Below are 13,670 nucleotides of genomic sequence, written 5' to 3'. Positions count from 1 at the left end.
AGCTGATCAGGAAGACTTCCAACATTTAATTGAAGCAACAACTCATTGACACAAAAACTCCATGAGCCACTTTTTCACAGCAATAACTTAATGGACATGCCTTACTGCAGTTGCTCACCTTTAATTACAAAGCAGTAATATACTATCTGCAGCCATGGTTTCCTAAACGGCTGTTAAAACAGTTAAAAATAAATATTTTATATTTATTACTCTTTACTTTAATCAATGATCAGGACATTTTGCATTGCAGAAGACGCTAGAAATCCTACATGCAGATTGCTGTATTTTTTCTCAAGAATCAGTGTAATTTAAATAACCAAAACTATCTGCCATGATAGCAGTATTCCGGTAATCGAGGGGCTGCCACAAACAAGGGAGGGGGTAAATTATTTTCCAAAGCACCAGAAGGCAGGACAAGAAATAATGATTGGAAACTAATCAAGGAGAGAAGCAACTTGAAATTAAGGAGAAACTATTAACCAGTGGAAGAGCTTGCCTTCAGAAGTCATGGGTGCTCCATCCCTGGAGGTTTTTTAAGAAGAGACTAGACAGTCACTTGTCTGAAATGGTATTGGGTGTCCTACTTGAGCAAAGGGATGGAGTAGAAGACCTCCAGGGTCCCTTCCAGCTCTATTCTATTCAAATTCTATGTGACCAAACTATCCACAATTGCTTTCCCTGTCTTCACTGCAGTGCCTAGTTCAACAGAGTTATACCTTTCTATCTAGGACTCAGTTGGGTGGCTTCAGTCAATCAGCCATCTCTCTCGTGACTACTGCTCTTATGGAAGAACAGAAGACATTTTACCAAGAATTCTACACAGGGGTGGGCTTCAAAAATTTTAGCAAAGGGTGCTCTGCCCAGTTGCTGGGTGGGTGTGGCCATGGGGGGGGACATTTTTTGTCCTCCCCGGGCTCCAGAGGCTTTCCTCTAGCCTCCGGGAGGGTGAAAATGGCTTCCCCGGGCTCCGGAGGCTCTCTGGAAGATGGAAATGGGCTTATTTCCAGCCTTCCAGAACTTCCAGGAAGCCCATTTTTCACCCTCCCTGAGCCTTCACATGCACCCTGCAATTACCTGCATCCAAAACGGGCCACGTGGGGACTCCTGGGAGGGATGGGGTGGGGTGGGAGGGGCCAGCCAGGAGTGGGATTTGGGGGTTTCTCCGAACTGCACAGAATCTTAGCTAGGGGCTCTCCTGAACCCTTGCCAAATCCCAGCAGCCCGCCCCTGATGCTATAAAGCGCACCAGTCTTCCTAAGGAAAGAAACAAAAATGTAGGGAATATGTGTCTGCTTACTTTCCCCTGGTAGTTTCAAAGCTGGGGCTCCTGTTATCTTTAGCCTGCTGGTGGCTGTTGCTGCCATAGCCCGATTGCCTAGAAGTTCTGCTCACAATTGGTTTTTTCGGTGTTTCCTTTTCAAGACGACCCTTTCGGGGTAGGATCTGTGCTGGATTCCCTCCGTCCTTAGGCAGGATCGATGTCTTGGAATTTGTGAGGACACTACCATCCCTGTCCTTTTCTCCGCTAGGAGTTTTAAAGGTGATATTTTCTCCTTGCTGTGTTGTAACTGGAGTTGGGGAACTTCGAATTTCCTCCTGGGTTGTAAAACTGCTATGTTTTGTGTCCCGTTCATCCTGTTTTATAGCCAGCACAGAAGTGGTATCCTTGGAAGAATCTGGTATCGAGGATGTTGCCTCCACACCTCCAAGACTATGAATTTCAGGAACAGTCAAGCCTGGATGATTGACTTCCACCGTGCTAGAATCCGAAGTCGTGACCAAAGCTGAGTCTGTGGAATTGACTTCTGCGCCGCTTCGTCCCAAGGTTAATAAAAGCAATATTGCAAATATCTCCCACATTCTCTTGGCTTGCAAGAACCTCAGTATGTCTTTCATATTGTCCTCAGCAGAGTCTGTCTAAGCTCTTTCACTTTGTGCCGTTGCTTTCACCGTGGATCTGAACCGAATGCCGGATTGAGAGGTTGTGTTTACGGGAGACAAAGGAAACAGGTTTTTGAGTATTTGAAAGTAGACTGAGGAAGCTCCGTTTCCTGTTTCTACGGGTTCCTCTGTGACCTGCAACCTCTTGGAGCCGTAGAGGCAAAATCCCTTAGCGGAAGGTTATACCAATTGTCTTTGTTGAAGCTGGAGGAGAGGGAATGGCATAATTTAGACAGGGAAATACGCTGTCAGTGAAATCAGTTCAAGGCAGATGGGTGTGGATGTTGAGTAACTTCCCTTTCGCACTGAGTAGCTGAAGAGAACACCAGAGACCTGTCCAATGTCACACTTGCATAATCTTTCCATGATGCAAGTAAATCTCAAGTTACTTCTTCGTTACAGTTAGTCCTTGACATATAATCGAGCCCAAAAATTTATGCTGCTAAGCAAGACAGTTGTTAAGCGAGTTTTGCCCCATTTTACATTCTTCCTTGTGCCACAATTGTCAAGTGAATCATTGCAGTTGTTAAGTTAGTTACATGGTCACTAGATTACTAGGTCACCCAATCAAAAAAACTTAAGTGAATCTGGCTTCCCCACTGACTTTGTATGTCAGAAGTTATGTTCTAGATTACTTACTAGGTTACTAGATTACTAGGTCACCCAATCCCCAAAGTGAAGTGAATCTGGATTCCGCATTGGCTTTGCAGGTCACAAGTTTGCAAAAGGTGATCACATGACCCCAGGACACACTGCAACTGCCATAGATATGAGTTAATTGCCAAGTTTCTGACTTTTGATCAGGTCACCATGAGGATGCTGAATGATCATAAATATGAAAAACTGTCCTAAGTCATTTTTTTCAGTGCCACTCTAACTTTGAACAATCATTGAATGAACTGTTGTAAGTCGAGGACTATATATTATCACCATCTGGTTTTGCTCTCAATGCCATTATGTTCTGCCTGTATACTGTACCTGTTCATGTTTATATGTATCGTTATTCCAAAGCTCAATATGATCTTCAATGTAATCCTCATAACAGCAGTACATAATAGAAAATAGTGAAATAAGAACTAAAGCCCAGATTCCTTTAGCCTGAGGGTCTTTCAATTTTCTATCCCTACAAATCTATGTATCTTTTAATCAGGGACGGTTGGTGCCACAAATTAGTTTTATCCATTTTACACGGCACATCCTATTTTTGTTTGAAAAAGGCTTTGATTCTTTAGGGTAAGGATACATGAAGTCCTTTGTTATCATCCTAAAAATGTCTCATTTCTTTCATCTGCTCAAGCAAGATTATTCAAGAGACTGATGGTTCATATATGATGCAAGATGCTATACATCCAGTGGAGGGATTCAATTTTTTTTTTCACTATCGGTTCTGTGGACTTGGCTTGGTGGGCATGGCAGGGGAAGAATACTGTAAAATCTCCATTCCCACCCAACTCCAGGGGAAGGAGACTGCAAAATCTCCATCCCCTCCCCACCCAACTAACCTTTTCCCATTCTCCTGTGCAGGGCAACAAAAGAAGACCCAGCCAATCAGCTGGGACTCGGGAGGCAGAGAATAGATGGGGACGGGGCCAGTCAGAGGTGGCATTTGCTGGTTCTTCAAACTACTCAAAATTTCCACTACCAGTTCTCCAGAACTGGTCAGAACCTGCTGAATACCACCACTGAGCTAATCACAGGAGAATGGAGCGGGAAAGCAGGTTAGTGGGTTGGGGAGGGAATGTGATTTTGCAGTATCCTTTTCCCAGGAGTGGGGAGGGAATGGAGTATTTACAGTATCCTTCCCTGCCATGCCCACAAAGCCACACCCACAAAGCAACGTCCACAGAACCGGTAGTAAAAATAATTGAATCCCACCACTGGATTAGCTGCATAAAATGCTTTATTTTTTTTTTATTTTTTTTATTTTTTCTAAGTCTTATTAGAAAACATTAAGACCTTTCTATTAATGTCAACTGATGGGAAGTGACTGAAGAAAAAATATCCAAGAGAAATAGCTTCCTCATTCCAAGAAGGACTTTGTTATCATGGTAACAGGAGTCACAAGAAAACACACAACAAATTTCTTTCCAAGGTCTATTAATATAGAACAGTGGCTCCCAAACTTTTTCAGTCCACCGCCCCCTTGGTGCTACAAACTCATCCTCAATGCCCCCCACCCAAATTTCTGTGGGCATGGCCTAATTTGAGGGTGTGGTTTGCTGGTCACGTGACTGGGTGGACATGGTTTAGTGACTGGCAAACCAAATACAAGTGGTCCTCACTTAATGGCCGATTGCTTAGCAAGTGTTCTAATTTATGACTGGCCTCCCCAGAACTACTTGACCTGTTTTTGGAGTTTTGTCAGCCATGCTCTCTCTCTCTCCCTCTCCCTCTCCCTCTCCCTCTCCCTCTCTCTCTCTCTCTCTCTCTCTCTCTCTCCCTCCCTCTAACTCTGCTGGAGCAGGTCATTGGACTAGAATCAGCAAAGTATCTCTGATTAGATTCTAGTAGTGAATAGAATCTAATCAGAGATGCTTTGCCGATTCTTGTTGATTTGTTTTATTTTTATTTCTTTATTTTATGTTGTTGAATTGCATTGACATGTGTGTCCCTTCTTGTGCACAGCCCAGAAGCTTTTGTGATTCTTTGCAGCAAAAATTACTGACCTCTGGCTTTGCTCTACTTTTCAAACATGCCACCACTGCTGCATTCTAGGTGCCGGTCACGCAGGTCCACCCCATTGAGCCCGCTGCACTGGAGGGACCTGCCCAAGCAAGTCCGAGCGGAGCAGTGCACCAAATCAATGGGGTGAGCCTGGTAGAGGTATTAGAGAAGAGTTAAAGAACTGAACACTTGGAGGAAGGAACAGAAGTCTATTCACTGCACAAGTTCTCACAAAATCACAAAACGTGTCTTACTGATATCCGGTCTTTCCCACTATGATGACATCTGTTGAATATTTATTCAAAATAAGTTGGTGCATCTATAAATTAGACCAAGGAAATCTTATGCAACTATATTTTTTACATGTGTGTGTGTATTTTTCCCTTTCTGACCTACATTTAGAGAACTACACAACTCTGACAAAGCACTAAAGATAATATGAATTTATTTTCAGAGATTAAGCTATGATTCAGCATATCTCAACAGTGTAACTCTCCCCATCCCAATTCTCTATGAAAAAGGAAGTTAAAATGGTGAATTTGTGAAATTCATTAAATAGATGGTACATGGCTGAAACCGTTGCAACACCCTAATAAAAAAAATAAAAAATCCAAAATGTCTAAACAGGATTGTTTCAGAAAGAGGACTTGTGATGTAATTTGTGGGAAGAAAGAATGTAAGTTTTTTTTTTTAAAGAAAGGCCTTGGGTTTTCCACTATGCTCTTCTCCATTTCAATGAGAAATAGAACTGCCTACTGTTTTACAATTGCAACAAAGCAAAACTTAATTCTGACAATTTGGGAAGAGTAGTCTGCCTTTGGAGGTTCCCTTTCAAGAAAGTCACAGGAGCAGCACACTCAAAATGAAAACTCAGACAAAACAGAAATATATTTAAATCTTCTTGTAAGTCACGTGAACTGCTTTCACTGTGAAGAGTTTTAGAAACCAGATTAAAGTGCATAAAATGCTCCTTTCACTTGCTTCCGCTTTTCTGTGTTTAAAAAGCATCAGGATGCAGAGGTTAGTAAAGCAAAGGAACTGATAAGAGAAGAATATTTGCAGCTCAGGGTTGAAATGAAGAGTCCTTGCTGCTTTCTGAGCTTGATTGTTTTCTTGCCAATGTTTCATTACCCAAACTGAGCTGATGATGTTATTGCCTAGTTTGGGTAATGAAATGCCAGCAAGAAAAGAACCAAGCTCAGAGAGACAACTAAGGACTGCTCAGAGTGAAAAAAAAATTAAAATCTTGTCTATTCTACCTATCTGCCTAAACATGAGAATGACCCATTGACTGTTTCCCCAGTTGGCTCTCAGAATCTCCATCATTTTTGTTTTCCATCATGTGTACCATGTACTGACTTCTATCAACACAACACAACACAACAGCTTTCCTTCTTTTCTCAGGTGAAATTGAGATACTGCGGGTTTCTCCTTCTAGATCAAGTGGAGAGGAAGAATGATTCAGTGGTGACTGCACTGGATGGCAAGGTGTCAAGTACATGGAAAAGTCAACCCCAAGAGTCTCATACTAAAAGGAAAAAAAAAACCACAAAAAATACCAGTGGAAACCTGTCCTTGCTTCATAGAAAGGAAATTGACACTTGGTTTATTGGCACAGAATGGAGGGGTCAGGGCCATGCTAACTGTTATAGGAGGAAGTATTCCTCAGAGCAGGAATCTGACCTAAGTAATGATTAATAAATCAGGTTGTATAAACATAAGAGGAAAAAAGATTTATTTAAGGAAAGCAGTGGTTCTCAACCTTTTCTTCACCATGAACCGCATTTAAATACCTCTTGTGGCCAATGGACCATGGCCACAGACTTAACTCAAGATTTAAATCATCATTTCTTCAAGCCTTTGTGGGGGCCCTATGACAACATCATGGCCCCTGCAGGCCATTTCTGACCACCGCTGCAACCGCCTTCAGGAAAGGGAGTAATGGCCAGCTGAGGAGGAGAGATGTGGCTCTCCTGGACCCTGCTGGTGGTCTCCCCCCTCTTCACCACCTCTACGGGGTGGCTTAGCCCCGAAACCAGCCGGCTCGGGGCGCTCCAGCAGCGAGCCCAGACAGAAACCGTGCTCAATTGCGGATTTCTGTCTGTCGCCGAAGCCCTTCAAACCGGAAGTCCCAAGGAGAAACTTTCTGACAGTGAGAACACTCAACCAATGGAACAGCTTGCCCTCGGAAGTTGTGGGAGTGCCATCACTTGAGACTTTCAAGAAGAGATTTGTCAGATATGGTCTCCCACTTGGGCGGGGGCTTGGACTAGATGACGTACAAGGTCCCTTCCAACTCTGATTATCTGTTGTCTGATTAGCAATCCCTTACATAAAGAACAGCAGACAGAGGGATATATGAAGAGCATACAAATATATCCTTAAGTCTCTGCCTAGAATTCAGAGTCCCCCTTATGGAAGTAGATCATGGAAGTAGATCAGGGTCCCCTTATGGAAGTAGATCATGGAAGTAGATCATGACATGCTGTACCATTGCATTCACACCTCCAATCGCCACCCAGACAGAACACCTGGTCAGATGTTGCTGAAGCTGAAGAACAAATCGAAATCCAGTCAAGAATTGCTTAAGACAGCTTCATTTCCAAACTGTTTAATCACCACAGGCAAATGTTTAAAGCTGACCTGCAGAAGTGATGAACAGGACTATCTTCCAGTCATATAAAAGAGTGGTAGAACTTTTTTTCCCATCAGAGTGCTTTTAGGGGAAGATGTTGAATCAGATTTTAATTTGCACAATTCTATTCAGTGTTACTTGCTTTGTTCTCTAGCAGGAACATTTGAACAATGTTCATGAGGAAACAAGAGAATTGCTAGTGATCTTTACATTTCTGCACGCAGCTTAGTTTTCCTTCCCTACAACATCACAGTCCCTGTATTACAGCACCATTTTTCTGAGCAACATTATACAGATAATATGACTCGTGAAGCACAATTGTGTAACACATCTTTACTAGTTGCTTTGTAAGCACCATTCTCCTTACAGAACATCATTCTCAATGTGCTTACAGAACACAGTCCAATTCTCTGTAAATTCCATTGTGTCATATCATCTACTTTTTGCTAGTTTCTCTATAAACTTCTGCTAAAAGATTTGAAGCAGCTAGTTTGAATTGGCCCTGTGAATGTCTGGAAGTCCCCAATGTTGTTGTTTTGAAACTAACAGAAAACCAGCAGAAGTACTAAACATTCTTAGAAAGAGAATCTACTTATTCTTCTTTCAAGAGAATTTACTTTTTCAAGAGAAAACAGTGTGTATGCACACAAAGACAAGAAACTTATATTCCCTCTCAAAGTTGTTGCTGAATTGTAATTTTAAAAGTGACAAAAGTAGAAGATTGTTATATGCGAAGGAAGCTGGCATCATATGCCACAACGCATGTTTTTCATTTTGTTGTCGTTGTGATTCCTCTCTGATGTTATGAGCACCACAAGAGAAAAGTAGGATGTAAATATAATAAAATAACCATTTCGGAAATCTGACAGTCTGAACAATGAATCAGTGGAATAACTTGCCTCCAGAAGTTGTGAATACTCCAACACTGGAAGATTTTAAGAAGAGACTGGACAACCATTTGTCTGAAATGGTATAGGGTTTCCTGCCTGAGCAGGGGGGTGGACTAGAAGACCTCCAAGGTCCCTTCCAACTCTGTTATTCTATTCTATTTCTATTTCTATTTCTATTTCTATTTCTATTTCTATTTCTATTTCTATTTCTATTCCTATTCCTATTCCTACCCTACCCTACCCTGTTCTATTCTATTCTATTCTGTTCTGTTCTGTTCTGTTCTACTCTACTCTACTCTACTCTATTCTATTCTATTCTATTCTATTCTATTCTATTCTTTCTTCCAGCACTTTTCTACACTTCATCCATTCGAGTTTTCAGAAAAAAAGCAGTAGATTTGCTTTAATCATTCATCATAGATGAAGGTGTAAACCTTAGAAAAGAGATGTGTTCTTGACTCTTTGATAGAACTACTTGAAATATACTCACGCTCCTGGGCACATTATATTTAAGTCAGTTATAAATAAAACATTAAAAAGTTCCACACTTAACCAGGGATGTCAAACTCAATTTCATTGAGGGCTGCATCAGGGTTTTGTTTGACCTTGGGGGGGCCAGGAGGGGCATGACCAAGGTGGGTTGACCAGAGCAGGCATGGCCAGCTCGACATCACTTGTGTGACCAAATGCCATTTTTTTTTTTCTGGTAGTTTGTTTTGCTAACACTCAGCAAAAGCATGCAGCCCTCCTGACCTCCGTTTTCAGCTGTGACAGCTTCCTGCAGCACTCTGCCAGTAAAAATAGAGCCCAAGAGGGCTGCGTGCCTTTGCTGTTTCCAGAGCTAAGCACCCCATAGGCCAAATCCAGCCCGCAGGCATTGAGTTTGACATCCCTGCACTAGACTAAACATGCTGATTTTATGATTTGGTTGCTCAGTTATTATTATTACGGTTGATCTCACAGTCAGCCAAATGTATAGTGTGCAATTTGAACTTTGTATCTTCCAATCTTTTTTGCTGAAACTAGATGCTGCTTTATTACTTCCAGTGCTTTCTTAATCTTCCTTATTTCTCAGTGATATTTCTTGAACAGGTATTTTTTGGTCTTCTTTTTCTTCAGTTTCTTTTCTTCCATCTGCTCTAGCTTGCTTGCATCTGATCTTAGCATGCTGATCTTATTTTCCGGCCTGGTCTTCCATTTTGGTGGTGCACTGTTGGCCTTGTTTATTTTACATCCAAGGTGTTCAGTTACAACTGCAGTCATGCTGTACATTAGTTGGTTTGTTTCTTGTAGTCAGCTGTTGGTTATATTTGATATTACAGCATTGGCATATTTTAATACCTGTGCTAGCTGTTTGTTTGTAGTAAGCTCCAGTGCTGGCAACCTTATTCTGTTGTTTTTGTGCTGTTCTAGATGTTCAGCTATTCTTTGTTTCAATACTTCATTTTTAGTTAGAGAGTTTTGTTCTTTCTGAGGAAAAGGCAGAGGAAAGGGTATTATTTCTCATATATTGAGGAAATGGAATCCAACTAGTCTGATACCTCGAAGCTTATTTTTGTATAGTGCACTTTTTCTCAAATGTTAAATATTGCATAACGCAAGTAGAAATTACAGTTCCTGACTGAGGAACATAATTAAAGTAATATTTTGGATACATATACTTTTCATACTATAGAATTGCTGGCCATATGGGCTCATTATCTCTAACCAGATTGTCATTATGATGCTGCCAGAGGAATAGTTGGCATTGTGACAGAAATATTCCATTTGGGAATGGAGATGATCTATTCTTTACAATAGTGACTTTATAAGTGACACAATGTAAGAAGAAAAGGTTTCAGATGGCTTCTCCATGGCAGCTGCTTCATAGTTAGGTGTTGATGGGAATTTAATTTAGAGAAATAATAAGTAGGACATGAAAGCCTTTGGAATAATTTGAAGTCCACTAATTGCTGTCTGTAGCATCACCCAACAACCCAACTACATAATCCCTTTATAATAAAATCATTTAGCAATGGAATCCCCCATACCAGATAGAAACAAACCCACCTCCTACCCAATAAATTATTCTTTCTCTCCAGCAAAATTCCACACAGTATCAACTGAGATTCCAAGCCAAATGTGGGCTTGGTTAGCTTCAGAGCTGTGATTAAATAGTGACACAATGTCTCATTAAATGATCTACGTGCTGGGTATTTTTAAACCTTTTACAGTTTTCCTGGAGACAAAGGCACAACACAGGATTTGTTTGCTGCTTAAAAGAGCTTCCACTCCCAAGGAAAATAATCCAATCTTTTGGATTATTTTGCTTTTGTTTTTTTTATATATATATATAAACTTTTTATTTTACTTATACAAACATTCCATCTTTCATTTGAATAGTGTGTCATCTGGGTATAAATATCATGTGCAATTACCATGGTTTATACATATTCATTGCTTAGCTTTAATACTCTATTCTTACTTAGTACTAATCTACATCATATATCTAATTCTTATAACATTCCCCATCTTAACATTTTTAATTCTTACCACTTGTTTACCATTTTGTGCTAGTCTTCTTTAATTTCTAACTTCCATATTTGTTTCCCAGACATTGATAAAATAAATCCCATATCATATAATATTCAATTTGTTCCTTCCCTTGGATTGCTAGTATTAACCTATTCATTTCTGCACAGTCTAATATTTTTCTAATCACATTCTCTTCAGTTGGAATCTCTTCACTTTTCCAATTTTGTGCAAATATAATTCTAGCTGCATTTAGTACATGAATAATTAAATATACATTCTCTTTACTATAATTTTCAGGTATAATCCCCAACAGAAATATTTCGGGTTTTAAATCAATATGTTGCTCTATCATCTTTTCCAACCACATTGTTTTGCTATTGTTTGAGAGGGCAGATAAACAAAATTTATCAGCCATCCGGAGCCTTTACATGTTGGAGCCCTCATGGGTTTAGGAAAATCCCTAAAAATCCTGCCACTTCCTAAACCTATTTTAGCAAAGCAAAGTTCCTGTCTTGTGTTATTGGTTGGTGACCATTTTTTATTTAGTTTGTATATACAACTTCCTCTAATCTGTGTAGCTATACAGGCAACCCTCCACTTACAACCACAACTGAGCCCAAAACTTCTGCTACTAAGGGAGTGTTAGGAATGTAAGTCACCTAACAGTTATTTGGGTTGGAAATATATAAACTAGGATAGACGTTTTAATATTGTATCTTTAAGAGAGTCCTGGAGGTATAATTGGGTGTGGTTTCTCAAACGGCCATAAGATGGAGCCAGAAACTTGGGTTGTTTAGTCTCAGTGAGCTTCTGTTCCTTTCTATTGGAGAGTGTTGCGGTTCCTCCTAATGACTGTTACTGATCATTGATGTGAGTCTGTTACTGAACTGTTTTTTGATACTGGACTTTGATATTTGGATTATCCCGGAACTGAACACTGACTGCTTTACCTTTGAATGACTTGGATTGCTTATCTTGGACTGTGCTTAAATGTTTATTGGAAATAAAAACTTACATTTACTGTACAGTGTATCTGTGTGCTGTGTGTGTATTATTCAACATTACTCTCACTATGTCTCCCTGTATACGCTCATTCTCCTAATGGGGAATTACCTCAACACGGAGTCATTGGTTAAGTGAGTTTTGCCCCATTTTTCTTGCCACCGTTAAGTGAATCGCTGTTAAGTTAGTAACACAGTTGTTAGGTGAATCTGTCTTTGCCATTGATTTTGCTTCTCAAAAGGTGGCCCAGAACATTGCAACCATCATAAATATGAGTCAGTTGTCAAGCGTTTGAATTGCGATTACGTCAATGGCGGATTAGGGCTCACTGGTGCCCTAAGTACTGACAAATCTTGGTGACCCCTCCTTTATACATACTGTACAAACGAAACCATATTCTCCACTTTGGGGTGCCCCCTTTGGGCCTGGAGCTCTAAGCACATGTTTAGGCTGCTTAATGATTAATACGCCACTGGATCACGTTACCACAGGGATGGTGCAACGGTCGTAAGTGTGAAAAACAGTCATGTCACTTTTTTTCCAGTACTGTTGAATGGTCACTAAATGAACTGTTGTAAGTCAAGGAGTTGAGGACTACCTGTCAGCTGCTCATCTCTGCTTCCTTTGAAGCTCACTAGCAACTGCCATCACCAGGGGGGAGAGGGGGCATTTGGGAGGAGAAGAATGGTGAAGGTGTGAAAGAATGCTGTGGGAAATTGTATGGACAATATAATTATGGAGTATGGACACCAACAGGAACCAAAGGTGTCAAACTGAGCCATCTGCCTGCCCTCAAGGACATCAGCCCTGGGAAAGGAGTTTACACAGTGAAGAGCCAAGGTGGTGCAGTGGTTAGAGTGCAGTACTGCAGGCTAGTTCTGCTGACTGCTGGGTGACTGCAATTTGGTAGATCGAATCTCACCAGGCTCAAGGTTGACTGAGCCTTCCATCCTTCCCAGGTGGGTAAAATAAGGACCCAGATTGTTGGGGGCAATATGCTGACTCTGTAAACCACTTAGCAAGGGCTGTAAAGCACTGTGAAGCAGTATATAAGTCGAAGTGCTGTTGCTAATGCTACATGGGTGCCTGAAGCACAGAGTTATCATAACAGAACCTAATTGGACTGATCTCCCAGGTGGGGGGAGTTTTGGTCATTGGGGATTACTTTCAATATGTGATTTTCGCATGGTTTTTCTTCCTGAGCATGCCTCATTCACACTGCACTCAACATCTCTAGTAAAAAGTACCTTTTCTCTAACACCAATGAAGTCATGGGTCATCCTTTCCTAGGGAGTAAGCCAGAGCCAGTCTGACACTAGCTGTAATCATTTGAGAAGTTTTAAAAAGTGGAGATGGAAGGTCAAGAATTCTGGAAAGTGTCCAATCAGGAAAGGCTGCCAAAGCATTCCTTACCTTTCTGCATGACACCATCAGAAATGTATAACAGTGATGATGAGAAAATGAACAAGCACAGTGAATAAAGTGAGCTGTCATGCCCCTGTCAGAATCTGAATCCAAGGAAGAAGACTAACAGCTGTCAGGTAGCAGGAGAATGGCTCCGTTGGCTGTAGAGGAAACTGGGGAAGGGCAAAGTCAGGCTGGGCAGAGCAGGGAAGAGGTAGAACAAGGGAGAGGAAGACCAAGGCCCACCCCCTCTTTATCCTAGGGCACACAGTGAAGAACAGAGAAGAGAGCAATGTGGATTGCATGGCTTACGAGGGAGGTAAGGGCCCTGATTCCCTTCACAAGTCACACCTGGGGAGGGAGTTTAAAGGGGAAAAAGTTGGGAGGGGTGGTTTGTCAGGAAGAAACATTGAGTTTATCTAATGTTGGCTGCTGTTATCTGAGTTCCTGGCATTCTCCCAACTGGTTTGATTTACTGCTGTGTAACTTCACTTCTGGAACTCCTTATCTTGCCCTGCAGGATTTATTACCTTATCTTGCTTTGTTGGATTTATAGTTTAAAGTTTTCTGTTTGTAACCTTTTGGACTGGAATATCTGCAGCCAAAGGCTGTTGCAGGTT

The 13,670-nt window shown here is 41.1% G+C and overlaps 1 protein-coding gene across 2 annotated transcripts in view; it reads right to left on the bottom strand.

The window, feature by feature from the left end:
* MMRN1 (multimerin 1) overlaps positions 1 to 2,200 on the bottom strand; it is an 87,581-nt gene extending 85,381 nt beyond the window's left edge. For both annotated transcript variants that reach the window (XM_026672651.2, XM_087962868.1), the window contains exon 1: positions 1,298 to 2,200. In XM_026672651.2, coding sequence (XP_026528436.2) covers positions 1,298 to 1,896 — 599 coding nt within the window. In that variant the 5' untranslated portion in view covers positions 1,897 to 2,200. The remainder of the gene's footprint in view (positions 1 to 1,297) is intronic.
* Between the last annotated feature and the right edge of the window lie 11,470 nt (positions 2,201 to 13,670).

Source organism: Notechis scutatus, chromosome 4, assembly GCF_049901735.1.
Source record: "Notechis scutatus isolate UNSWTSFEM ecotype Mainland chromosome 4, rNotScu1.2, whole genome shotgun sequence".
Taxonomy (NCBI): Eukaryota; Metazoa; Chordata; class Lepidosauria; order Squamata; family Elapidae; genus Notechis; species Notechis scutatus.
This window is presented reverse-complemented; position numbering and strand designations above follow the sequence as displayed.